At 54.4% G+C, this 24,254-nt stretch overlaps 1 protein-coding gene across 1 annotated transcript; it reads right to left on the minus strand.

Annotated features, from left to right (window-relative positions):
• Positions 1–11,369: 11,369 nt before the first annotated feature.
• Positions 11,370–18,933, minus strand: LOC149310255 (calcium and integrin-binding family member 3-like). The gene is made up of 6 exons (XM_089531490.1): positions 18,883–18,933; positions 18,651–18,685; positions 16,164–16,275; positions 12,877–13,024; positions 11,840–12,035; positions 11,370–11,399 (listed from the first exon to the last, which is right to left on the minus strand). The coding sequence occupies exons 1-6, from the start codon at positions 18,931–18,933 to the stop codon at positions 11,378–11,380; spliced, it is 564 nt and encodes a 187-aa protein (XP_089387616.1). The 3' UTR covers positions 11,370–11,377.
• Between the last annotated feature and the right edge of the window lie 5,321 nt (positions 18,934–24,254).

Raw genomic sequence — 24,254 nt, forward strand, 5'->3', positions numbered from 1 at the left:
CGACTCTCCGCCGGAGGCTCAAAGGTCCCGCGGCGGCAGCGCCCTCCTTCCCAGCGGAGGAGGAGGAGGAGGAAGGCGCCGGCCTCGGGCGGCAAAGAAGGCCCGGGTGGGAGAGGCGGCTCCGGACACTGCCCCTGCCCCCGAGGAGGAGGACCAGGGCCCTCTCCTTTTGGGGCATGATCTCAAGCACAGAGAGAAAGGAGAGGCGCCCTTAGCCCCAGGACCGCAGGGAAGGAGGGGAAGAAGGAAGGGCTCCGGCGCCCCCTGGGTCCGGGGCCACCCTCCTGCTTGATCCCGCCGACCACCGGGGCTGGGAACAACAGAAGCCAAAGTGGCCCAAAGCTGCCCCCGAACCCCTTCTTTGGGGCCCTCTCTGAGTTCTCCAGAGAATGGTAGGGGCTCCTGGGGTTCCCGGAGGACCCTGACCACTAGGCCCTCCTTACCCTCAAACCCCTCCAAGAGCGTGCCACCCTTCCGTGCCAAATGTGGGGGTTTTGCCTGCCTGGTTTTGGGGTGCCCTTGAGGGAGTCCCATCGGAGGCCCCTTTCCGCCCGCGGACCCCTGACAGCCCCCTCCCTGGCCCCCAACCCTCGGAAGAGGGCGAGCATCTGTGGCTGAGGGGGCTTCCTCCTGGGACCCTGGGCCTCAGGGACAGGCCTTGTGCCTCTGGGGCTCTCCAGGGCCCCGGAGGGAGGGGCAGTTCCCAGGGGCCTTCCCTCTTCAGGAGTGGGTTCCCTGTGTGTGTGTGTCTATGGGGGGGGGCATAACAAGAAAGACAGGGGCTTTGACCCCCCAGAAGCGTGTCTCCCAGAACGGGGCCAGTCTGGAATGGACCCCGAGGGTCCACCCGGGGCCCCTTCCCCTCCCAACCTGAGGCCTTTTCTGTGCCCCCCCCCCCCCCGAAGATATTTACACCAGAGAAGAGATCCAGGACATCAATCCTGGAAGCCAGGAGGAGAGCATCTGGATAAGAATCAAAGGGCAGGGAAAGAACAAGGATGTTACGGTGGGAGTCTACTACAGACCCCCAAGTCAGACGGAGGAATTGGATGATCTCTTTCTAGAACAGATGACCACACAGTCAGAAAGGAGAGATGTAGTAGTGATGGGGGACTTCAACTACCCTGATATTTGCTGGAAGTCAAACTCAGCCAAATCCTCAAGGTCTCTCTAGCAAATTCCTCACTTGCCTGGAAGACAATTTCATGGTCCAAAAGGTGGAAGAGGCAACAAGGGGGTCAGCTATTTTAGATCTGATCCTAACCAACAAGGATGACTTGGTTAATGGGGTGCAAGTGGTGGGATCCTCAGGTGGAAGTGACCATGTTCTGCTGGAGTTTGTTATACAGTGGAAAGGAGAAGCCAGGCAGAGTCAGACACGCATCCTAGACTTTAGGAGAGCGGATTTCACTAAACTTAGAGAAGTATTGAGGGCGATTCCATGGTCAGAAATACTAAAAGATAAAGGAGTTCAGGACGGATGGGACTTTCTCAAAAGGGAGATACTGAAGGCACAATTTCAAACCGTTCCAGTGAGGAAGAAAAACGGGAGACGTCTCAAGAAACCAGGATGGAAGACTAAGGAACTTTCAACCGAGATGAGTTTGAAACGGAAGATGTATAAGAAATGGAAAAAGGGGGAAATCACGAAAAAGGAATTCAAAGAAATAGCAGGCATTTGTGGGGTAAAGTCAGAAAAGCTAAAGCGCAGAATGAACTCAGGCTTTCCAGAGAGGTTAAGGACAACAAAAAGGGCTTTTCTGTGCTCCTAGCTCTAATTTATTTCCTCCCATCAGCTAATTCTACCGATTGGTCGTCCAATCTTGCATAGCGGGTATCAATTATTGTTTCCAGGTCTTTGCATGCTCTAATCTAGCCACCGTGATCAATACAGTACAAACTTCTTTCCTTTGGGCTCTCTATGCCCTCTTTGATCAAAGTCAATACCTATCATTCTGGGGCCATATAACATCTTGTCTCCAATATCTTTTTTGACACACAGAACTCCAACGTCTCTTTGCCTTCCGACATGAGCGCCATCCGAGATGCCATGCGCCTCTTCCTTCTCGACATTTCCAACAACTTGGGTCCACTTGTTTGTGCATTTTACCATCTAGAATGGACCATTATAATGCATTTTACATGCATTTCCGCTCAGGTTTTGTGCTCAAGTTATTTTAGTTGTTCTTTCCCAGACTTCCCCCCATTTGTTTATTTCGGTTGTGTGTCCTGCATTCTTGGCCCACGGAGTCTTCAATCACTCCTTCTTCTTCTGTATCCCATTATGGATTATGATTTATGAATCAGTTAACACAAACAGCATCCCTCGGGGTCCTGTATGGCGGCGGAGAGCGTCCGTGGCCGGGTGGGGTCAACTGTCCAGTGGCCCTCCGAAACAGGGATGGACCAAGGGGCAGCTGGCCAGGCCCAGGCCACCCTCAGGCCATGGATAAGGCCAAGCCTGGCCAGCCTAGAAGCCTGCTGCTTGCTTAGTTTTTTGTGGGCTTTTCGGGGGGCTCAGTGAATGCCAGGCTCTAGAAGAGTTTCCTCCTGACTGTGGCTTTGGCTTCTTCAGAGAATGCTTTGCCTGGAACAAGTTGGGTGCATATATATCTGCTGTGTGAGCCTGGGATTAATGCAGGAGTGGTTTGCATGTGTCTTGTTCTGTGCTGATGGCCGGCCTCAGCCTGGGAGGCTCATGCAAAGGAGGATGAGTGTCTGCTAATTGGGGATCATCATCTGCTGGGAAAGACCCTGACTCTGGGTGGTTTCCCATTTGCATTTGCTGAGTCCTGATTTTGCTATTCCTCAGGACTGGGAGCCAAACCTTGTTCACTTTCAGGGGTTCTTCCTTCCGGTTGACATTGTCCAGGTGTTTGTGGATCTCAATGGCTCCCCTCTGCATCCTGACATGGAAGTGGTTGGCATGGTCCAGAACGTCAGTGTTTTCAAACAGTATTTTATGCCCAGGATGGTTTGTGGCATGTTCTGCTCCTGATGATTTTTCTGGCTGGCCCAGTCTGCAGCGTCTCTCGTGTTCCTTGATCCTTGTTTGCTCGCTGCGTTTGGGGGTCCCTATGGAGACTTGTCCGCAGCTGCATGGTATGCGCTAAACTCTTCCTGCGTTTGGGGGTCCCTATGGAGACTTGTCCACAGCTGCATGGTATGCGCTAAACTCTTCCTGCGTATGGGGGTCCCTATGGAGACTTGTCCGCAGCTGCATGGCATGCGCTAAACTCTCCCTGCGGCTGTGAGAGGGTCTCTCTGGTCCTTGGCTGAGCCAAGCATTGGCTGGATTTTCTTGGTCGCTTTGTAAACCATTTGCAGGTTGTGCTTCCTCACCCCTTTGCCTGTTCTGTCTGGGACTCCTTGGATGTATGGTAAAATACCTTCCCTTTGGAAGGCTGCTTGTCTTCCCTCCTCTGGCTTTTCCTGGGCCTGGCAGCCCTTCTGAGGTCTGAGCTGGAATAACCATCGGCCTGTAGAGCCCGGTCCAAGTCCTTCAGTTCATCTTCCAAGAAGTGGGGTTCACAGATGCGTTTTGCTCTGTCTACCAGTGTTTGGATTGGGCTTCTTTTCTGTCCTGGTTGATGGTTGGAGTTGTTGTGCAGGTATCGGTCTCTATGGGTGGGTTTTCGGTATACTGTGTGACCCAAACGTTGGTTCGGTTTGTGGATGACTAGGACTTCCAAGAATGGCAGTGTTCCTTCCTTTTCCTTTTCCATAGTGAAATGGATGTTGGGGTGGATGTTGTTCAGATGGTTCAGGAACATAGCCAGGTCTCCATGGCTCCAGATGGTGAAAGTGTCATCCACGTATCGGAACCAAGTTGTGGGCTTTTTCGGTGCTGTTTCCAGGGCTTACTTTTCAAAGTGTTCCATGTAAAAGCTTGCTATCACTGGGCTTAGAGGGCTTCCCATTGCTACTCCATCTCTCTGGTTGTAGCATCCATTGTCCCACTGGAAATAGCTTGTGGGGAGGCAATGTTTGAACAGGGCTGTGATGTCTTCTGGAACAATCTGTCGGATGAGTGTCATGGTGTCCTTTATGGGGACTTTGGTGAACAGGGAGACCATCAAAGCTGATTAAAATGTCTCCAGGTTTTAGTTCCAGGTTCTTGATTTTTCCTATGAAGTGAGCTGAGTCCTTGATGTATTGGGGGGGGGGGGGGTCTGCCCTTGGTGGGATTGTAATTGCTGCCTGTTTATTCTTCTGGAAATGGCGACTTGGTTGCCGTCGAGAGCGAGAGCGAGGAATGGGTGCCTCCCTCCCCCCCGAAAGCGGCCCACTGCCCTTGGGCCCAAACCTCACCTGGGACTTGTTATAAAAAGAGGGAGGGAGAGGAGTGGGAGGAAGGGAAGGCAGAAGCCCCTTCAAGGCCCAGAAACAGATTGGATGGAAAAACTGCCACCTGAACAAAAACGGAGCAGGTTTTTCAGAAGGTGTGGCGATAGCATGGCTTCCTGGTGCGTTTGGGATGTTCATCATCAAAACGCGATGCCCCCAGTGCAATGGGAATCATGGCATTTGCCCGTCTGTTTTGGACCTAAGACAAAATAATGTCTATTTGTCTATATATTTGTCAAAATAATGTCTATAATGTCCCATGCTATTCAACATTTACATGAAGCCGCTGGGAGAGATCATCCGGAGACACGGGGCGCAGTGTTATCAGTGCGCTGATGACACCCAAATAGTCTTCTCTGTGTCTCCAACTGATGCAGTAACTAAGGATGGCATCTCTCCTCTAAATGCCTGCTTGGAGTCGGTAATGGGCTGGATGAGAGAAAACAGACTCAATTTGAATCCAGAGAAAATGGAAGTACTGGTGATAGGCTCTCCTGGCCCAGAGAAGGAAATTGGTCCACCTGTCCTGAATGGGGTCACGCTCCCCGTGAAGGACTCCGTTCGCAGTCTGGGGGTACTTCTGGACTTTACATCTCAAGTGGATGTGACGGTCAGGAGCACCTGCTATCAGCTTCGGCTGATACGCCAGCTGCGACTCTACCTGAGCCGGGGGGACCTTGAAACGGTGGTACATGCCCTGGTAACCTCTCGGTTGGATTTCTGTAATGCGCTCTACATGGGGCAACCCTTGTACCAAACCCGGAAGCTTCAATTAGTGCAGAATATGGCAGCCAGACTGGTCACTGGATGTCCCAGGGCCAGTCATATAACACCTGTATTGAAAGACCTCCATTGGCTGCCCACTCACTTCCGAGCGCAATACAAGGTGTTGGATATAACCTATAAAGCCCTAAATGGCTTGGGCCCAGGGCACTTGGAGGACTGCCTCTCCTCATACAATCTGCCCCACATTCTCAGGTCGGGCGGGAAACATCTCCTAACAATTCCAGATGCACGCTATAATGCAACTCGGAGGGCATTTTCCATCTTAGCCCCACAACTCTGGAACACCTTGCCACCTCCCTTGAAGCTTTTAAGAGGACCTTGAAGACCTTCCTCTTCCGCCAGGCTTTTCCCCCATGATCCTTTTTTTTTCTTTTTTCTTTTTGACTGACTCTTCCCCCCTTTTTAGTGATGTTTTAGGCATTTTATCTTGTCACTGGTATTCTTATTGTACTGCTGCTATTTTTATTGGGGGTCTTATGATGTTTTAACTGTTTTATATTGTATAATTGGGGGGGTGGAGGGGCCTTGTTGTTTTACACTGTTTTTATATTTTCTCTACACCGCTATGATCTCCAAGGAATAGCAGTATAAAAATAAAATTATATATAAGCATGAGCTTTTTTGGGGATCCTTTCAGACGCGATGATGATGATGATGAGAGAGTGATCTTATAGCCTCAGGTGATATCACTCTGAACTGTGGCTGAAGAAGTGGATAGATCCCCACAAAAGGTCATGCTCAATAAAAACCAATTCGTCTTAAAGGAGCTGCTGAACTTCACCCTTCTCAACCTTTCTGTGCTGCAAGAGATTAATATGGCTACTTCTTTGCAAATCTATCCATGTCTGGCGAATCGCCGAGGGTTCATTTCTTAAAAGACGCGTCCTGAGAGATGGGCCCTTGGCACTGCCTTCCCTTGCAATGCACCCAAGCAGCCCCCGCCTGGCCCTTGGCCTGGCTCCCTCCCAAGTCCTCTCCAGGCCTAGCCCTGCTTAGCTTCCCTGCCTCCTGGGGCTCCTGCTCCAGACTCAGCGGTGCTGCAAGGGCGCCACCTAGTGCCCAGAAGCAGCATTGCAAAGGAAAAAGGGGCCACTTTGGAATATTTTCAGCGAAAGTGGCATTTCCAGAAGACAGAAGGAAATCAAGACACGTGTTTTCAGCTGGTCCCTTTTGAAGTAGGTGGGGGTCATTCTTCTATGAGGCAAAGGAATATCACAGATTGTGTGCCCATGTCTGGGTGGGTGAGTGGGGAGTTACCCCAAAACCTAGGGTCCTGGGAGGGCACCCACGAATTGTATTCCATGGGGAAATTAATTTAGCTCATCAAGGAGAGGGCCAGGGTCAATCTCACCAGGACTTTCAACCCAAAGAACTCCAGAGACAGGCTCCTCCGAATTGGTTTAGTTTATTTATAAAAAGGGAACCAACACACATCCAAAGCTCTCTCTCTCTCTCTCTCTCTCTCTCTCTCTCTCTCACACACACACACACACACACACACACACACACACACACGAACAAAGACAAGAGACGAGTGATAGAGCCCTGCTTAACTATCTGAAGGGATGTCACACTGAGGAGGGAGCAAGCTTGTTTTCTGCTGCCCCAGAGAATAGGACACAGAGCAATGGATGCAAGCTGCTTAACATTAGGAAGAACTTCCTGAGAGTAAGGGCTGTTTGTCAGTGGAACACACTTCTTCCTCGGAGATTTTGGTGGAGTCTCCTTCCTTGGAGGTCTTCAAGCAGAGGCTGGATGGCCGCCTGTCAATGGGGATGCTTTGATGGAGAAGGGGTTGCTCTGCATGGCTCTTGGGGTCTCTTCCAACTCTATGATTCTGTGATTCTATGAAAGATAAATTTAAACAGATGGTAGTGGATAGCAAATGAAAGGCTTGCCGTCAGCGTACTTCCCATTTCCAGAAGCCCGGCTCCAATCTGTGAGAAAGCTGGGAGTTGAATGGGGCTCAGTACCTTGCTTTGTGGTGCAGCCAGAAATACTGAGGGTCAAGCTTGAACTGAATGGCGTTTCCGCCTGACCCCAAAGCAGACCAAAATGCGGGTGCCCAAGTCGGCATGTTTATGGGTGAGCCATGTCTTCAGGCAGTTGGAGCTGACTTTCCAGGAACCCCAGAAACAATGGGATTCGCAGCTGGTTGATGGTTTTGACTTCAGAGTTACAAAAGGAAGGTTTTTGGTTGATGGCAAAGACATGGATGATGACACGGATTTAACCAAGCAGTGATAAAATCAGGACAACTCCAGGGAATGTGGGACAGGAGGAGGCGCTGAGAAATACAGTGGAGGCCAGCAAGGAGGCTGGCTTTAGGCTGAGAGGCCTCTTTTGCCCATGACCCTCCAGAGGAAATGCACATGGCAGGGGCCTGGGAAGAAGCAAAGATGCTCACACCCATTAAGTTGCATGGGTCCTTTCCACATGCCCTCGGGTCCTATGTGGCCATGGAGGAGCCATCCAAGGGTCATAACAGCCTTTCCAGGGTCATGCTTCTTGGCCTCTATGTAACTGATACCATCAAATTGGCCAAGAAGACCATGGCATCCATTGCTAAGAGACCAGGACAATTAATGAAAAGACCAGATTTGTTAACACAAGGTCCAGCGAACTGCCTGGGAATTGAGAGGCTAAATCTAGAGAGGCACCAATACACAAAACAAGTGACAGACACCTCCAGGAGAGTAACGACACAAAATATGCACAACCAAACTTGGAAGACATTTATGGACATTTTGGACATTGTTCAACAACAACAACAACAACAACAAAGTATTTATAGCGCGCCTTTTCACAGGGAATCAAGGTGGGTTACAACATCTAAAAACAACAGTGCATTACATTTCAAATCTAGTTAAGATTAATCCCGCGCCCAACTGCCCATCCCTGATTATAACGCTAAATTTGATTATTTACAATATAAAAAAATTGTGATGACAGATCAACAAAGTTGGGGGGAAATCAAAGAAGGACTCTATAATAGGAGGGAATACGCTGCATTGTGCTCAGGGGGGGAGGCTGGTTTGAAGAGGCCTCCCGGAAGAGGTCCGTCTTGATGGCCGTTTTTGAGGCCGCATGGCTGGCAATGTGGCGGATAACCTCCGGCCGTCGCTCCAAGCCTTGGAGCAGCAAAAGAGAAGGGCCTCTGGTTGGCGGTGGGCAGTCTGGGTTTTTTAGACTGGAGCAAGTTCTTCCCAGAGGACCGTAAGCGTCGGGGCGGACAGTATGGGTGAAAGTGCTCCCGAAAATAGTCAGGAGCCAAGCCATGGAGGGCTTCAAAGGTAATCGCCAACACCTTGAACCTTGCCTGGAAACTAATAGCCAGCCAGTGGAGGGATTTCAAGATGGGTGTTGTATGATCAGTTCTTGAAGAACTCGCAACCAATCTGGCTGCCATATTTTATACCAATGGAAGTTTCTGAACTTGGCACGAGGGTAGCCCCATGTAGAGCGCATGACAGAAGTCCAGTTGAGAGGTGACCAGCGCATGTGCCACTGTTTCAAGGTCCCTTGGCTCCAGGAAGGGGCGCAGCTGGCATATCAGCCGAAGCTGACAAGAAGTGCTCCTGACCATTGCATCCACCTGAGTGGTCAGTTGGAGTGATGAGTCCAGGAGCAGCCCCTCCAGGGGAACTCCATCCAGACGTGGCTGGCATAACTCCATTCCTGGGCTCAGGGTCCCTATTACAAGTACCTCCGTCTTACCTGGATTCAGCTTGAGTCAGTTTTCTCTCTCCCAGTCCATTACCGCCTCAAGACAGGCATCCAGAGATGCCATCCTTAGTCACTACATCAGTCGGAGACATAGAGAAGTATATTTGGGTGTCATCAGTCCTGATAACCCCCCGCCCCATGTCTCCGGATGATCTCTCCCAGCGGCTTCAGGTAAATGTTGAACAGCATTGGGGACAGAATGGCACCTTGAGGGACGCCCGACCTGAGCTCCCTCTTGGCTGAATAACTGTCCCAAGCCACACCATCTGGAATTTATCTGAGAGGGAGGAACGGAGCCACTGCAAAGAAGGATACTGTGGTCAATGGCATCGAAGGCCGCTGAGAGGTCCAAGAGCACTAACAGGGTCACACTTCCCCCGTTGATGCCCAGGCGGAGATCATCGACTAAGGCAACCAGGGCAGTCTCAACTCTGTATCCTGCCTTGAAACCGGTTTGAAATGGGTCTAGATGATCAGCTTCATCCAAGACCACCCTCTCGATCAGCTTGCTCAGGAATGGCAATAACAGTTGCTTCTGTCCAGGGGGTCCAGGGAGGGCTTTTTTAAAACGGGGTTGACCACTCTTTCAGGCAAAGTGGAGGAGGCAACAAGGGGGTCAGCTAGTTTGGATCTGATCCTAACTGGGTCCAAACAGGACAGGAGGGAATGAATGTCAGCACAGAAATGTAAAGTACTACAAATAAGCCGAATAAAGGGGGGGGGGGGGGCATGGGAGACACCTGGCTTGACAACAGTGAAGGGATCTGGGATTCTTAGCAGACCACAAGCAGAACAAGAGCCAGCAGCGTGGTCAAGCAGCTGAAAATCCCAACATGATCCTAGGCCGCATCAATAGGAGTGTAGTGTCTAGATCGAGGGAAGTAATAGTGCCACTCTATTCTGCTTTGGAAGGAAGCTGGAGAGTGTCCAGGGGAGGGTGGCCAAAACGGGGAGTGGTCTGAAAGCCCTTTGAGGGAGCAGCTGGGTATGTCTAGCCCCGGGAAGAGGAGGCTAAGTGGGGACATGCTTAAATATCTGAAGGGCTGCCATATTGAGGATGGAGGGAGCTTGTTTTCTGCAGCACCAGAGAACAGAACACAGAGCAATGGATTCAAACTACAGAAATAGAGATTCCACCTCAAGATTAGGAAGAATGTCCTGACGGCAAGAGCTGTTCAGCAGTGGAACACACTCCTTCCTTCCTTGGAGGTTTTAAGCAGGGGCTGGGAGGGCTTGGATGGTGAGTTCCTGCATGGCAGAAGAATGGGGTTGGAATGCATGGGGTCTCTTCCAAGTCTATGATTCTATGGTTATGTGATATGTCCCCTCCAGCCACGAATGTCACAGGCAAGGAATATTCAGAGATATTTTTGCCACTTTCCTTTCTGTGAAATGTAAGTTATGATACAACCATCTTTAAATACCTGAGAGGATCCCATGTAGAATATGGAGTTAATGTGTTTTCTGCTGCCCCAGAGACTAGAACGTGAAGCCATGGATTCAACATGACAAGAACAGAGATTCTACTTAAACATTAGGAGGAACCTATTGACTGTAAGAGATCTTTTACAGTGGAACAGGCTAGTCTTGGTATTTAGAAAGCCATTAGATGTCCATCTTGCAAGAGTGCTGCAGTCGCGTATTCCTGCCTGGCGGAGGTCCCTGTCTGACCTTTTTTTAGGATCATAGAGTCGGAAGAGACCCCAAGAGGAGCCCTGATCCAGTCGTGCCCCGTTCTGCCATGCAGGAACTCTCAGTCAAAGCATCTCTGACAGATGGCCATCCAGCCGCTGTCTAGAAACCTCCAAGGAGGGAGACCCCACCACTAGGATTCTATGAATTTCATAGGGTTGCCTTAGGCAAGGAATATTGAGATATGCTTTTACCAGTTACTTTCTCTGCGATGTAGCCAATGTTATCACCATCTTTAAAGGGGATGAATGTACAGGGCCCAAACGGAGCAGCGGAGGATGCCGCGTCCAAAGGGTCCGTCGGCTGAGGCGGGGATGACCCCAAGGCAGCAACGAGGAAGGATTCTGAGTCGGTGTCCCTTTATTGGTCCTATGGAGGATCCTGGCTGCGAAAGGCTTGCAGTCCTAGGCAAAGGCAGTCACTCTTGAAAATAGGTCTCCAGTGACTGGAGTTCTCTGAAATGGCTAAAACTGAAGGCAGCCCATGTCTGCAGCTGGCAGCTGTTCATTGTGTGTAAGGAAAACATGAGGTCAAAGTGCACTCTTGATATCAAGTTAGAAAAATAGATATCCTGTCAAGTTTAATTCCTAGCAGTTTTACAGCAAGAGACCCAAGCAAGCCCTATTAGCCCTTCCGTCCTTTGCAACGAAATGGGGCTCCTATCCTCCGTTTGGGATTTGGGGGCCGGGGGGGGGGGGCTTGCGCTGGGCATCCTCTTCTGCTCCGGCTTCTGCTCCAGCACCGGAGGCGGCAGCGGTGCCACTGGGGGGCATTCAGGGCCCACCTCCCCGAAGGCCTCGGGGAGGAAGGTGGCGGGTGCTGCTGCTCAGATCCTGATATGAAAAGTGCTGTTAAAAGGCAATAGTATAACAACATGTGAGCATCTGCGGATGGCTGTCAGAAAAGCATGCACCAAGGCTAGGCCCTCCTTTTCCTGCCTGTGCAGAATACTCCACAGAGTAAGGGGGAAATGGCTGAAGGAACCCCCTTTAGGTCAAGGCAGTCCTGCGGCAGTGGCAATGGGGCAGCCGTCCCTTTTTGCCCTAAGACAGAGGGGGCACACAGGTTGGAAGAGAAGATGTGCCCCATTGCCTCCCCTCTCCCTGCCTCCCTCCCTCCCTCCCTCCGGCTCCATTGCTGACCTCTCTCTGGGGGGAGACTGGGTGCCTGGGTCCCTCCCTCCTTCCGCCTGGGTGACCTCTGGGCTGGGCTGATGGTCGGGACGGTCTCCTCCGCCTGAGATGCCCTTCTGGCCTGGCGCAAGGGCAAGGGCAAGGGCTCCTCTCACCTGAGGAAATCGGGCGCTCGCACAATCATGTGCTGGAAGTCTTCCAGGGACAGCCTGCCATCGTTGTCCAGGTCGGCCTCGTCGATCACCTTGTTGCACACCAGGCATACTTCCTCAGGGGTCAGCTCTTTGCGTGTCAGTTTGTTCACAGTTTTCTCCAAGTCGGATTTGCAGATGTAGTCGTCGTTGTTGAAATCTGTTGAGGGAAAACCAGTTGGGGCTCTGAGAGGAGGCCGAGCGGGAGGCAGGCCTTCTCTGATCCCACTCCAGACCTCTTCAATGCACCCCTCTGCCACGCTGGCACCCAATGCCACGGAGAGGCCAGCCCCAGCTGGATGCAGGATGCCCTGTGTCCGTCCACGGCTTCCACGCTCCTCTCGGGTGGCATGCATGCCCCTCTGGCCTGGTCCACTCACCCTCCCTGTCCCTCCAAACATCATTTCTTCCAGAGGCACTTCAACTCTCCAACAAGGCCTTCGCTAACTGCAAACAGCTCTAGGATTTCTAGGTGGCTCACAAGAGGCAGAAACCCAACGATGGATGCTGCTTTTATAGGCAGAGGAAACAAGGAGTAAGCAAGACAACTTGGGACCTTCTCCTCCGGTCCTGGAGTGCTAACATGGAGCCTCTGCCATGGGGGCTTTGGCCACAACCATTAGATGGGTCTCCCTTCCCTTCCAGCGACTGGGCAGAGCACCAGCCAGCCTCAGGAGGCACTGGGCGCCTTGCCATGGTTCCAAGCTAGCGATGCCATTCTCTTCGGCAGACCGACTCCATGGGCAGGTGTGTGTGTGTGTGTGTGTGTGTGTGTGTGTAGGGGGACCCCTGTTGTGATGAGAGACTGGCTTGTATGCTGTCAGTTGCACAAGGTGCTTGGGGCCTTTATGACCTGCAGTGCTCCTCCCCTGACCGATCCCTCCCTCCATCCCTCCATCCCTCCATCCCTCCTTCCTTCCTTCCTTCCTTCCTCCCTCCCTCCCTCCCTTCCCTCCTTCCCTCCCTGGTCCACAGCTCGGGGATCTCCATGGGAGACTCACCGTAGATTTTGAAGGCATAATAAGCCTTGAGGTCACGAGGGGCCATTTCACTCATCACTGAGAACATATCCAAGAAGTCATCCAGGGTCATGTTGCCCTCGCCGTCCTCAGAGAAGACCTCCGCGATCCGTTGGCGGAAGGGATTGTCCTGCGGAAAGAGACAAGCATTGCTCTCGCCTTGCTCTTCTCTGCAGCTGCAAGAGGCACTGCAGCCTCGGTGGCTCCGCAGGGAGAGCAAGGCAGGCCTCCCTCACTCTCTGGGTTTCCCAAGGAAGGTCATATCAATAAATGTTCTTCTTATTATTATTATTATTGTTGTTGTTGTTGTTATTATTTGGGCCTCCTCTGCTTCTGGCCAAGGAAGCTGAGGGCCCACCCAGCAGCTGGCACCTGTTCATGAATGACCATGTGCCCGTACACTTTGCTCCATCACAGCTCACTTGTGGGGTTGTCTCTGTGGCTGGGAGTCTCTCCTGAGTGTGCATGAAACCAAATCCTCAACCAGACACAGCCATGACATCTCTGGCGGAGAGCAGCAAGGTGGACCCAGAGCCACGGCATCCTCCGCAGGGTCCTCCGGAGGACATCGGGATCGCTGGAAAGCCATTGCGTTCTCTCCCTCCCTCCTCAGACAGATAGGATTTCCCTGCAAGCAAACGTCCCGTTTGCCCCCCCCCCTGAGTCACAGGGGCAACAAACACAGCATTATTGCCAAGGTCGATAAATATGTGATGCAGCTTACTTCCTTTAGGAGGTTTCTCACAAAGAGATACTCCTTGCTACTCTCCCGGCCTCCAAGCTCTTAGTAACCTTCTTCTGAAAGATGGTGAGAGAAAGAGTTCTTCTTTTACCTGAACTATTTATTAGCTAGAAAGCATGGGGAGGGGGCTGTGTTGGCCATTTCACAAACCCAAACAAAAGCCCACCAGTGATACCTTTCTTGGCCAACCGTCAACTAAGTTAGCCTCTCTGCCTATGTAGATTCAAGCCATTAGTAAACTCCAAGCTCTTTGCGTTGTCTTTGAGTCTGCCTCTTAGAGAAACGTAGTTAGGCAAGGATCCTTTCTGCTGCTCTGCTGAGTTAAAGCCAGATCCTCGCAGGCTTGGCTTTGACCTTGTTGATACTTGGCGTCCTTAACCAAGGCTGAAGCCCGAGGGACTTGGATCCTGAGGCCTGTCTCTGTGCTTCCGGCTGCCCCACTCTCCTCCCGCCAGACAGGCCAGGAAAGAGACCCAGAAGAACATGCCAGGGCTGGCATGTGCTCCAGGCTCCCGCGAGGCAGGGCCAGGCCAGCTGCTCCCGTGCCCCCCACTCCCCACATGTTGATCCGCCTTGGCAATGCTGGGCACAGCAGCGTTCTCATGATCAGAGGAGGCCGCGATATTTAGGGTGCATGTTGTTTGTGGCAGTTTCCCCCTGAAGCCCATTCAGGCCCTTCCTCTGAGAAACCCATGCTCCCGCTCCTCAGTGAAGGAGACAGACAAGGTGAGCCTTTCTCTACTTTTCTCTCCTTTCTTTCCATCAAGAAGCTGAACCTCTGCATAGGAATTATGCGCAAAACTGTGAGTAAACTATTTTAATGTTCTTTTTAATTGAAGATTATGTCCGGACTCTTTTTGGAGCTAATACAGATGTGTCAGGGTTGGGGGCTGTTCTTTTTGCACCACGCTTCTGTTCCACAAGCTCCGCTAAAGGGATCCCCCAAGTCTGAACTGTGCCTTTTTACTAAGACCCAATAGGCAACCTGGACTCTGCAAAAGAGCTAGCCAAGGGCAGGCCTCTCTCTGTCCGTCCCTCCATCCGTTCATCCATCAGCTGCTGGTCAGCAGAGCTGGGACTCCCTGGCCAGAGCCCTTCGCCTTCAGTGCCAGCCAGGGTCCGGCTGTTCTGGGCTGTGGAAGAGGCTCCAGAAGGCCCTGGCTTCCAGATGTGGCCCGGCCAGCCTTCCGTCATTTTCCTGGGCCAATCGGCCCAGAATTCATTGTTCAGCAGCAGGAGGAGGAGGAGGAGGAGGAAGAGGAGGAGGAGGAGGGGGAGGAGGAGGAGGAGGAGGAAGAGGAGGAAGAGGAAGAGGAGGAGGAGGAGGAAGAGGAGGGGGAGGAAGAGGAAGGGGAGGAGGAGGAGGGGGAGGAGGAGGAAGAGGAGGAGGAGGAAGAGGAGGGGGAGGAGGAGGAGGAGGGGGAGGAGGAGGAGGGGGGAGGAGGAGGAAGAGGAGGAAGAGGAGGGGGAGGAGGAAGAGGAGGAGGAGGAAGAGGAGGAGGAGGAGGGGGAGGAGGAGGAAGAGGAGGAAGAGGAGGAGGAGGAAGAGGAGGAGGAGGAAGAGGAGGGGGAGGAGGAGGAGGAAGAGGAGGAAGAGGAGGAGGAGGAGGGGGAGGAGGAGGAAGAGGAGGGGGAGGAGGAGGAGGAAGAGGAGGGGGAGGAGGAGGAGGAAGAGAAGGGGGAGGAGGAGGGGAAGAGGAAGAGGAGGAGGAAGAGGAGGGGAGGAGGAGGAGGAAGAGAAGGGGGAGGGGGGAGGAGGAGGAGGGGGAGGAGGAAGAGGATGAAGAGGAGGAGGAGGAGGAGGGGGAAGAGGTGGAGGAGGAGGGAGAGGAGGAGGAGGAAGAGGAGGGGGAGGAGGAGGAGGAGGAAGAGGAGGAGGAGGAGGAAGAGGAGGGGGAGGAGGAGGAGGGGAGGAGGAGGAAGAGGAGGAGGAGGAGGAAGAGGAGGAGGGGGAGGAGGAGGAGGAGGAGGAGGAAGAGGAGGGGGAGGAGGAAGAGGAGGAGGGGAGGAGGAGGAAGAGGAGGGGGAGGAGGAGGAGGGGAGGAGGAGGAAGAGGAGGAGGAGGGGGAGGAGGAAGAGAAGGGGGAGGAGGAGGAGGGAGGAGGAGGAGGAGGAAGAGAAGGGGGAGGGGGGAGGAGGAGGGGGAGGAGGAAGAGGAGGAGGAGGGGGAAGAGGAGGGGAGGAGGAGGAGGAGGAAGAGGAGGAGGAAGAGGGGGAGGAGGAGGAAGAGGAGGAGAGGGAGAGGAAGAGGAGGGGGAGGAGGAAGAGGAGGAGGGGGAGGAGGAGGAGGAGGAGGAGGAAGAGGAGGGGGAGGAGGAAGAGGAGGAGGGGAGGAGGAGGAAGAGGAGGGGGAGGAGGAGGAGGGGAGGAGGAGGAAGAGGAGGAGGAGGGGGAGGAGGAAGAGAAGGGGGAGGAGGAGGAGGGAGGAGGAGGAGGAGGAAGAGAAGGAGGAGGAGGAAGGGGGGAGGGGAAGGAGGAAGAGGAGGAGGAGGAGGAGGAGGAGGAGGGCGGCCCTGCCTTGGCCTACCTTCAGCTCAGGCATGCTGCCAATGAGTTCGTAAGGGAGCTTCACCTCCGGCTTCTTGGTGTAGTCGAGGGGGACCAGCTGTGGGGCCAAGTCGCGATACCTGTCGAACAACCTGCAAGCGGAAGAAGGGAAACGCAGGAAGGCGATGGAGGACGTGGCCCAGGACGGAGCCAGGCTCATGCGGGGTATGGGCCCAGTGTCCTCTTCAGCTCCCGAGAGAGATGGCATCCCTGGAAGCCCCACTGGCCCCCATGGCAACGCCTGCAGGAGGTGGACACTGGGGGGCTGGGGGCATTCAGATGCCCCTCTGCCCTTCATTTGCCAATGGCTGAAGGTGGTTTTCTCTCAAGGCAAAGCCCCCCCCCCCCCGGGCCCAAGTGGGGTGGGATTCTTCGGGCCCCAGCCAAAATACTGAAGTGGAGGCAGGCAGAGGCTGCCCAGTTTGTGTGCTTGGGTTTGCCTGGCCCCTTGCCCCACTCCAGGCCCCGACTGACCAGAGGGAGGGCTACCTCCTGGGACCCTTAGCCGACCCCCTGCCCAACTTCCCCTGAGCATGAGCTCCAAACACCTGAGGAGTTCATTCTGCCCAAGGGACCTGAAAGTCAGCAGCAGAGAGTGGTTGGTGGCTTCCTGCAGGGCAGAAGGAGGCGGCTGGCCCTTTGGGGTCTCTCCCAACTCTGTGACTCCTTGGGTTCATTGAGGCGTGGGAGGGGTCCCTGCCTCTGAACAGACCCCAGGTGCTTAGAGTCATAGACTCATAGAGTTGGAAGAGACCGCCAGGGCCCTGATCCAGTCCAACCCCCTTCTTCTGCCACGTAGGAACAAAAGGGGCAACGAAATTCAAAAGGAGGTTGAGAAACTGGAGCCATGTGTCCAAAGGAGGGCAACTAAAATGGCGAAAGGTCCGGAAACCATGGAGCCCCAGGAGGAGAGACTTAGGGAGATGCTGGGGATGTGATACGATCCTAGCCCTGTTTGCCTACTTGAAGGGAGGTCATATTGAGAAGGGAGCAAGCTTGTTTTCTGCTGCTCCAGAGACTAGGAGGCAATGGATGCAAGCTCCAGGAAAAGTGATCCCATTTAAACCTTAGGAGGAACCTCCTGAGAGTCAGGGCTGTTCAATAGAGGAAGACACTCCTAGTTCCTGTGAGATTTGGATAGAGTCTCCTTCTTTAAGCAGAGGCTGGATGGCCATCATCTGTCAATGGGGATGCTTTGATGGGGAGTTCCTGCATGGCAGAAGAAGGGGCTTGGACTGGATCAGGGCCCCTTTCGGGGTCTCTTCCAACTCCGTGATTCTATGATTCTAATCATTGAAATGTTTAGCATTTCAAGGGCTTCCCCAAATGTGCCCCTTCTTCCTGGTCTTCTTGCGGCTTCCCTTTTCCTCATTTGTCTTGTTGCTTTATCTTCTTTCGGAGGTGGGTAAAAAGAGGGGCTACAAGGTCGCCCTGATCCCTTGGGAGCCGGGGCCGCCCTTCCTCCTCCTCCTCCTCCTCCTCTTCGGTCATCAGGGAAAGTGGCCGAAAACAATGCGGGAGGAGGGCCTCGGAAAGGGCTCCCTATCAATAATGGATGCCTTATTCATGATACAATTATGCTCTTGGCTTCTGTTCCAGACATGAAAACGTGGCCAGACTTGGGTTTCATGAGCCACAGACTCTCTCCGCGACGAAGGCTGCGCACAAGCATGGATTCCCAAACGGAGGGCAGGAGGAGGGGGCTGGGGGCCCCATCTTCCCAGGCGAGAGGGGCTCCTGGCCCCCCTCCCTCCCTCCCTCCCTCCCTCGGGCCCCAGACCCCAAGGACCCTCGCCCCGGCCCCCCACCGGCTTCCCCTCCTCCGAGGCTCTCCCTGCTCAGGCCTTCATCCCTGCCTTGCCTTCCTTCCTTTTGGACCCCAGGTGCCCCCCAACACCTTCGGGCAGGTCGGGCGGAGGAAGGGATGGAGAAGTGGCTTCCTTGCTGAGAGGGGACTCGAACCCAGACCCGGCCATTTTGAGGGGGGGGGGAGAAAGAAAGCGGCGGCGGCGGCGGAGGAGCGAAGGGTTGCCAAGGGAGCCCCCCGCTTCCCTTCGATGCAATGAATGGCGCCTGCCGCCGCGCCCAAGACCCCGTTTCATGGTGGCACTTAGTCCGGATCTCCCCTTCCCCAAATCCTGGCTACGTCCCCGGGTTAAGAGGAGCCCCAGATCCGGATTCCCTTCCGGAAGGCGAAGGCGAAGGAGGGGGGGCTCAGAGGGGGAGGGAGGGTCTGCAGGGTCGAGGCCTCTTCCTCTCTTTCCAGCCGGTTCCTGACCCTCTCCTCGAAGAGGGGGGGGTGCTGGGGGGCCCTTGGGGGCTGAAGGCAGCTGCAGACCCCCCTCACCTCCCTGCCCCCGCTCAGGAAGCCGGAGCCCCTCGGCCGCGAGGAGGAGGAGGAGGGGGCTGTCCCGGGTGAAGAGGGGCGCCTGGGTCTGGAAGCGGAGGGACCCCCGAGTCCCCTCACCTCAGGATCTCTTTCCTGGTGAAGAAGGTCGCGTCCTGCAGCGGAGGAAGAACGGGGGGGGGGGTCAGCAGAGGGAGGGGCTTCCCGGCACAGAGGCCCCTCCGGAGGGATGGCTGGCCCTGGGGGGGGGCTCCTCCCGCTGGATCCACGGCAAGGAGCCCTCCTCAGCCCCTCCCTCCCTCCCCCCCGCGGGGCCGGTGTCCAGAGAGAGGGGCCGAGGGGGGTCTCCTGCCTGGTAGGCGTCCAGCTGCTCCGGAGTGAAGACGGTCTGCTTGTTCCCCATCGCCACCGCCGCCCCCCCCCCCGCCCTGCTCCCATGGAGGAGGAGGAGGAGGGAGGCGTGGGGGGTATCCGGTGTCCGCCTCGCCCGCCCCGGCCTCCCTCCCTCCCCGAGTCCCTCGCCCGGAGCCAGCCAGGGAGGCCGGGCCCAGAGCTAAGGCAATGGCCCCTCGACATGGAGCCCTGAGGCGTCCTCTTCCTCTTCCTCAGCCGTCTCTCGCCCCGACCCAAGGACAGGGGTACCTCCTTCTGTCTGGGGCTGCATCCGCACTGGAGAAGAGATAACCCGCTTTGGCACCGCTTTTCAGCATCCTGGCTCAAGACTTCTGGGGGTTGGAGTTTGTGATGGGGCCCAGAGCGGAGCAGTTAAAGCGGTGCCAAACCGGGTTATGTCCAGTGTAGATGCAGCCTGGGATGGGAGGGTTAGGGTTTATATTGCCCGTTACACTAGTAATGTTTTAACGAATGTTGTTTGTTTGTTGACTGTGTTGTGCCCCCCTTTAACCTCTGGGGAAAAGAAAGAATGAAGAAGAAGAGGAGGAGGAGGAGGGCAGAGGAGCGTTCTCTAACTGGCTCCATAACTGTGAGCTTCAGATGTTGCTCTGCCAGGATGGTTCCTGCCAACACATTGAGAATCATAGAGTTGGAAGAGACCGCAAGGGCCATCCAGTCCAACCCCATTTTGCCATGCAGGAAATCACAATCAAAGCATCACCGACAGATGGCCATCCAGCCTCTGCTTAAAGACCCCCAAGGAAGGAGACTCCACTACACTTCAAGGGAGTTTGTTCCACTGTCAAACAGCCCTTACTCTCAGGAAGCCTAGTAGAGTGTCCTCTCTAGGAATCTCTAGGTCTTCCAGGGCATCTCTGTGGCCAACGTCCGACAGACACTGACCATAGGACTGCGCTGGAGGAGCTACAAAGGCCTAGTAGAGTATCCTCTCTAGGAATCTCTAGGTCCTCCAGGGCAACTCTGTGGCCAACGTCCAACAGACACTGACCATAGGACTGCGCTGGAGGAGCTACAAAGGCCTAGTAGAATATCCTCTCTAGGAATCTCTAGGTCCTCCAGGGCAACTCTGTGGCCAACGTCCAACAGACACTGACCATAGGACTGCGCTGGAGGAGCTACAAAGGCCTAGTAGAGTGTCGTCTCTAGGAATCTCTAGGTCCTCCAGGGAAACTCTGTGGCCAATGTGTGACAGACACTGACCATAGAACTGCGCTGGAGGAGCTACAAAGGCCTAGTAGAGTGTCCTCTCTAGGAATCTCTAGGTCCTCCAGGGAAACTCTGTGGCCAATGTCTGACAGACACCGTGGGGGGCAGGAGCAAAGTGTCCGCAGACCCTGCTCCTGTCCCCGGGGCTGCCCCAGGCCGGAGGTTTCCTCCGAAGGACACCTCCGGCCTGGCTAAGCCCTATGGGTGGGAGGAGGAGGAAGCCAGCTTCTCCCTGCACCCTTTCCACAGGCTGTTTCTCCTTCCCTCCTCGCCTTCCCAAACCAAAGGCAGCGCTGCCATTTCTCCTTCCTTCATCGCCTTCCAAACTGAAATGGCGCCACATGCCACCCGTGGCACGTGTACAACGCCTTCGCCATCACGGCTCTAGGTCTTTCAGTGCAACTCTGTGGGCAACATCTAGCAGACACTGACCACTGAACTGCGCCAGAGGAGCTGCAAAGGCCTAGTAGAATGTCCTCTCTAGGAATCTCTAGGTCCTCCAGGGAAACTCTGTGGTAAACATCCTACAGACACTGGCCATAGAATTGCTCTGGAGGAGCTACAAAGGCCTAGTAGAGTATCCTCTCTAGGAATCTCTAGGACTTTCAGTGCAATGTTTAGTAAAAGTTGACCATAGAGTTGCACTGGAGGACCTAGAGATTCCTAGAGAGAACATATGGACAGGTTGCTTACCTGTAACAGCATTTCTTCGAGTGGTCATCTGCGAATACATACAAATGGGTTTCACTGCGCCTGCGCAGTGCTGCTCAGAACCTTCTAGAATCACTGGGCAGAGTTAACATATTGAAACTTTTTGGCGGTAACTCCGCCACCCGTTATAAGGCCCCTGCCTTCCCGCTCTTTTCCCCAGTTCCGCAATTTTTCCGCCAAGCAGGCGATGGAAAGAGCCAATGAGAGCAGGACACTGAGGGGACGGACGGGTGGGATTTGTATGTATTCGCAGATGACCACTCGAAGAAATACTGTTACAGGTAAGCAACCTGTCCTCCTTCGTGGTCTCTGCGAATCATACAAATGGGTTTAGACTGACAAGCTAAGGTATGCGGCGGAGGGAGTGTCCTGAAACCAGAGCTATGGTAAACCAAAGGTATATTTATTGCAACAATAAACACCTTGAACCATAAAAAGAGTCAGTCTTTTTTGTTCATGCAAAGGGCAAACATAGCAATACCATTGCTGGACCTGAAAAGGGAACAAGAGGTCATGCAAGACCGGTCCCATAGAATTTGTGCAAACCAACATTCAACAGAATGTAAACAGTGGCATATGTACATAAGTGCTAAAACACAAACCATCAGTAGTGCAATCAGTGCAGTCCTGAAACCAACACAGCCCTCCCGAAAGCTGCGTCTCGGATGGCCCTGGTGTCCAACCTATAGTGCTTAATGAACGTTAGAGGTTGGGACCAGACAGCAGCCTTACAGACATCCTCCAGAGGGATCCCAGACAGGAATGCAGAGGATGCTGCCACTGATCTTGTGGAGTGGGACCGAACCCTGCCAGGGAGAGGCTTGCCTATCAGTTCATAGCAGAGGTGGATGGTACCAGCCACCCATTTGGACAGTCTCTGCGCAGACACAGGCAACCCCTTCTTCGGCTCCGAGTAGCATTGGAAAAGTCTCTCGGACCGACTGGAGGCAGCAGTTCTGTCCAGGTAAAAGGCCAGCGCTCTCCTGACATCAAGAGAATGCAGGCGCCGTTCCTCATCCGACGTCGGGTTGGATGCCAGAGTGGGCAACACAATGTCCTGGCACATGTGGAAGGCAGACACAACCTTCGGCAGGAAGGTGATGTCCGTACGGAGGACCACCTTGTCCTTGTGGAACCTCAGGAACGGCTGGTCCCTCCGTAAGGCACAGAGTTCGCCCGCGCGGCGGGCAGAGGTGATGGCCACAAGGAAAGCGGTTTTCCAAGTCAATAGTCTCAAGTCCGCTGTGGCCATCGGTTCAAAGGGCTTGGATTGGAGGGCGAACAATACCGACTCCAAACTCCAAGCCGGCGTTGGTACCAACACAGGAGGATATAGGTTGGCACAACCCTTCAGGAACCCCTTCACCTAGGGGTCTTTGAAGAAAGAAACCCTCCCCCCGAACTGGTATTTGGCACAAATGGCAGACAGGTAGCATTTGATGGATGTGAGGAACAGCCCTCCATCCAAAAGTGCCATCAAAAACTCCAGCACCACTGGAGTGGACACCTGTGCAGGAGACAAGCCCTTTTGGTCCAGGAAGAGGCAAAATCTCCTCCATTTCAGGGCATAAGATCGCTGGGTGGAAGGTTTCCTTGCAGCCAGGATCACCGTCCTCACCGACTCCGGCAAGGTGGTCAGGGCCGGATCCTCCAGGCCACCAGCGGCAGGCTCTCGATGGCGGGGTGGAGAATCCGTCCATCCTGGATCGACAGCAGGTCCAGGCGGGGATCGAGGCGGAGGAAGCATCTCCTGGAGAGGTGGAGAAGGGATGCGAACCACGGCTGCCTCGGCCACCACGGGGTGATCAGGATCGCGTGCGAGCGGTCCGTTGTCATCTTGGACACCACCCTGATGATGAGAGGGAACGGAGGGAAGGTGTAGAGGAGCTCCCCCGTCCAGAGGAAAGCGAATGCGTCTCCGAGGGATCCGTCGAATCGCTTCCTGGAGCAGAACTGGGGACAGTGGCTGTTCCAGCTGGTCGCGAAGAGGTCGATCCGGGGGGTTCCCCACCGATCGAAGAGGTCGCTGACCGTCTCGGGATGGAGCCTCCACTCGTGGCACACCGATGGAGATCTGCTGAGGCGGTCTGCCAGCTCGTTGTCCTCCCCGGGAAGGTGAATCGCCTGAAGGAGGACGCGTCTCTGGATGCACCAGTCCCAGATGCGGAGTGAGAGGTCGAGCAGGGTCCTGGACCTGGTACCACCTTGTTTGTTGATGTAGTACATCACGGTGGTGTTGTCCGTTCTGAGGAGGACCACTCTCCCTGAGACAGCAAACTTGAACGCCCTCAAAGCCTTCTCCACTGCGAGCATCTCCAAGGCGTTGATGTGGAGGCGCTTGTCTTGTGTGGACCACCTGTCTTTGATGACAAGGTCGAGCAGGTGGGCGCCCCATCCCTCCAGGGATGCATCGGTTGTCAGAGTCAGCTGTACCTGGGGCTGATGAAAGGGCATCCCGGTGCAGACGTTGGGGCTGTCTAGCCACCATCTGAGGGAAGCGGCCACCGGTCTCGGTACCGTGAGCCACTTTGAAGGCGGGTCCTCCAACGGAGAGAAGACGGAGAGGAACCAGGATTGGAGAGGTCGAAGACGAAGTCTTGCCCAGGGAGTGACGAATGTCGTCGATGCCATGTGGCCCAGGGCGACTTGGACGTCTCTGGCTCTCACCCTTCTGTGTGAGATGCACGGCCTGAGAGATGTTGTCAGGCCTTGAAACCGGTCCGGAGGGAGGAAGGCTAGGCAGTTTTCGGAGTCGAGGATGGCCCCGATGAACTTGACCTGCCTGGTCGGCGTAAAGTGGGACTTTTCCTTGTTGACGACCAGCCCGAGGGAGTCCAGAAGGCGCAGGGCGAATGAGACTGCCTCCTGCAGCTCGTCTTGGGATTCGGCTGCAAACAGCCAGTCGTCCAGGTAGGGAAAGACCATGAAGGCCTTCTGATGAATGTACGCCACCACCGGTGCCATGCACTTGGTGAAAACTCGTGGAGCCGTGGCCAAGCCGAAAGGAAGCACGTTGTAGTGGTACGCGGTGGAGCCGACAGCGAAGGCGAGGAATCTCTGATGGGATTCTCGGATCCCGATGTGGAAGTAGGCGTCCTTCAGGTCGACGGTCGCGAACCACAGACCCTGGTGGAGCAGAGGCAGAATGGAAGCCAAGGTTACCATTCGAAAGCGACGGTAGTCAAGGAATAAGTTCAATTGTCTCAAGTCCAGGATGGGCCTGATGCCCCCATCTGCTTTCGGTACCGTGAAGTACCTGGAGAAAAAGGCCCGAGGACATTGGTCGGGCAGCAAAGGAGAGATCGCCCCCTTTGCAAGCAAGGTGCGCACTTCGTCGAGAAGGGTGTCCGAGGGGGGAGTGGACATGAAGGCTCCAGTTGGAGGGAGCTCTTG

This window comes from Sceloporus occidentalis, unplaced genomic scaffold, assembly GCF_023333645.1.
Source record: "Sceloporus occidentalis isolate IW3139 unplaced genomic scaffold, rSceOcc1.0.p SCAF_7, whole genome shotgun sequence".
NCBI classification, from domain to species: domain Eukaryota; kingdom Metazoa; phylum Chordata; class Lepidosauria; order Squamata; family Phrynosomatidae; genus Sceloporus; species Sceloporus occidentalis.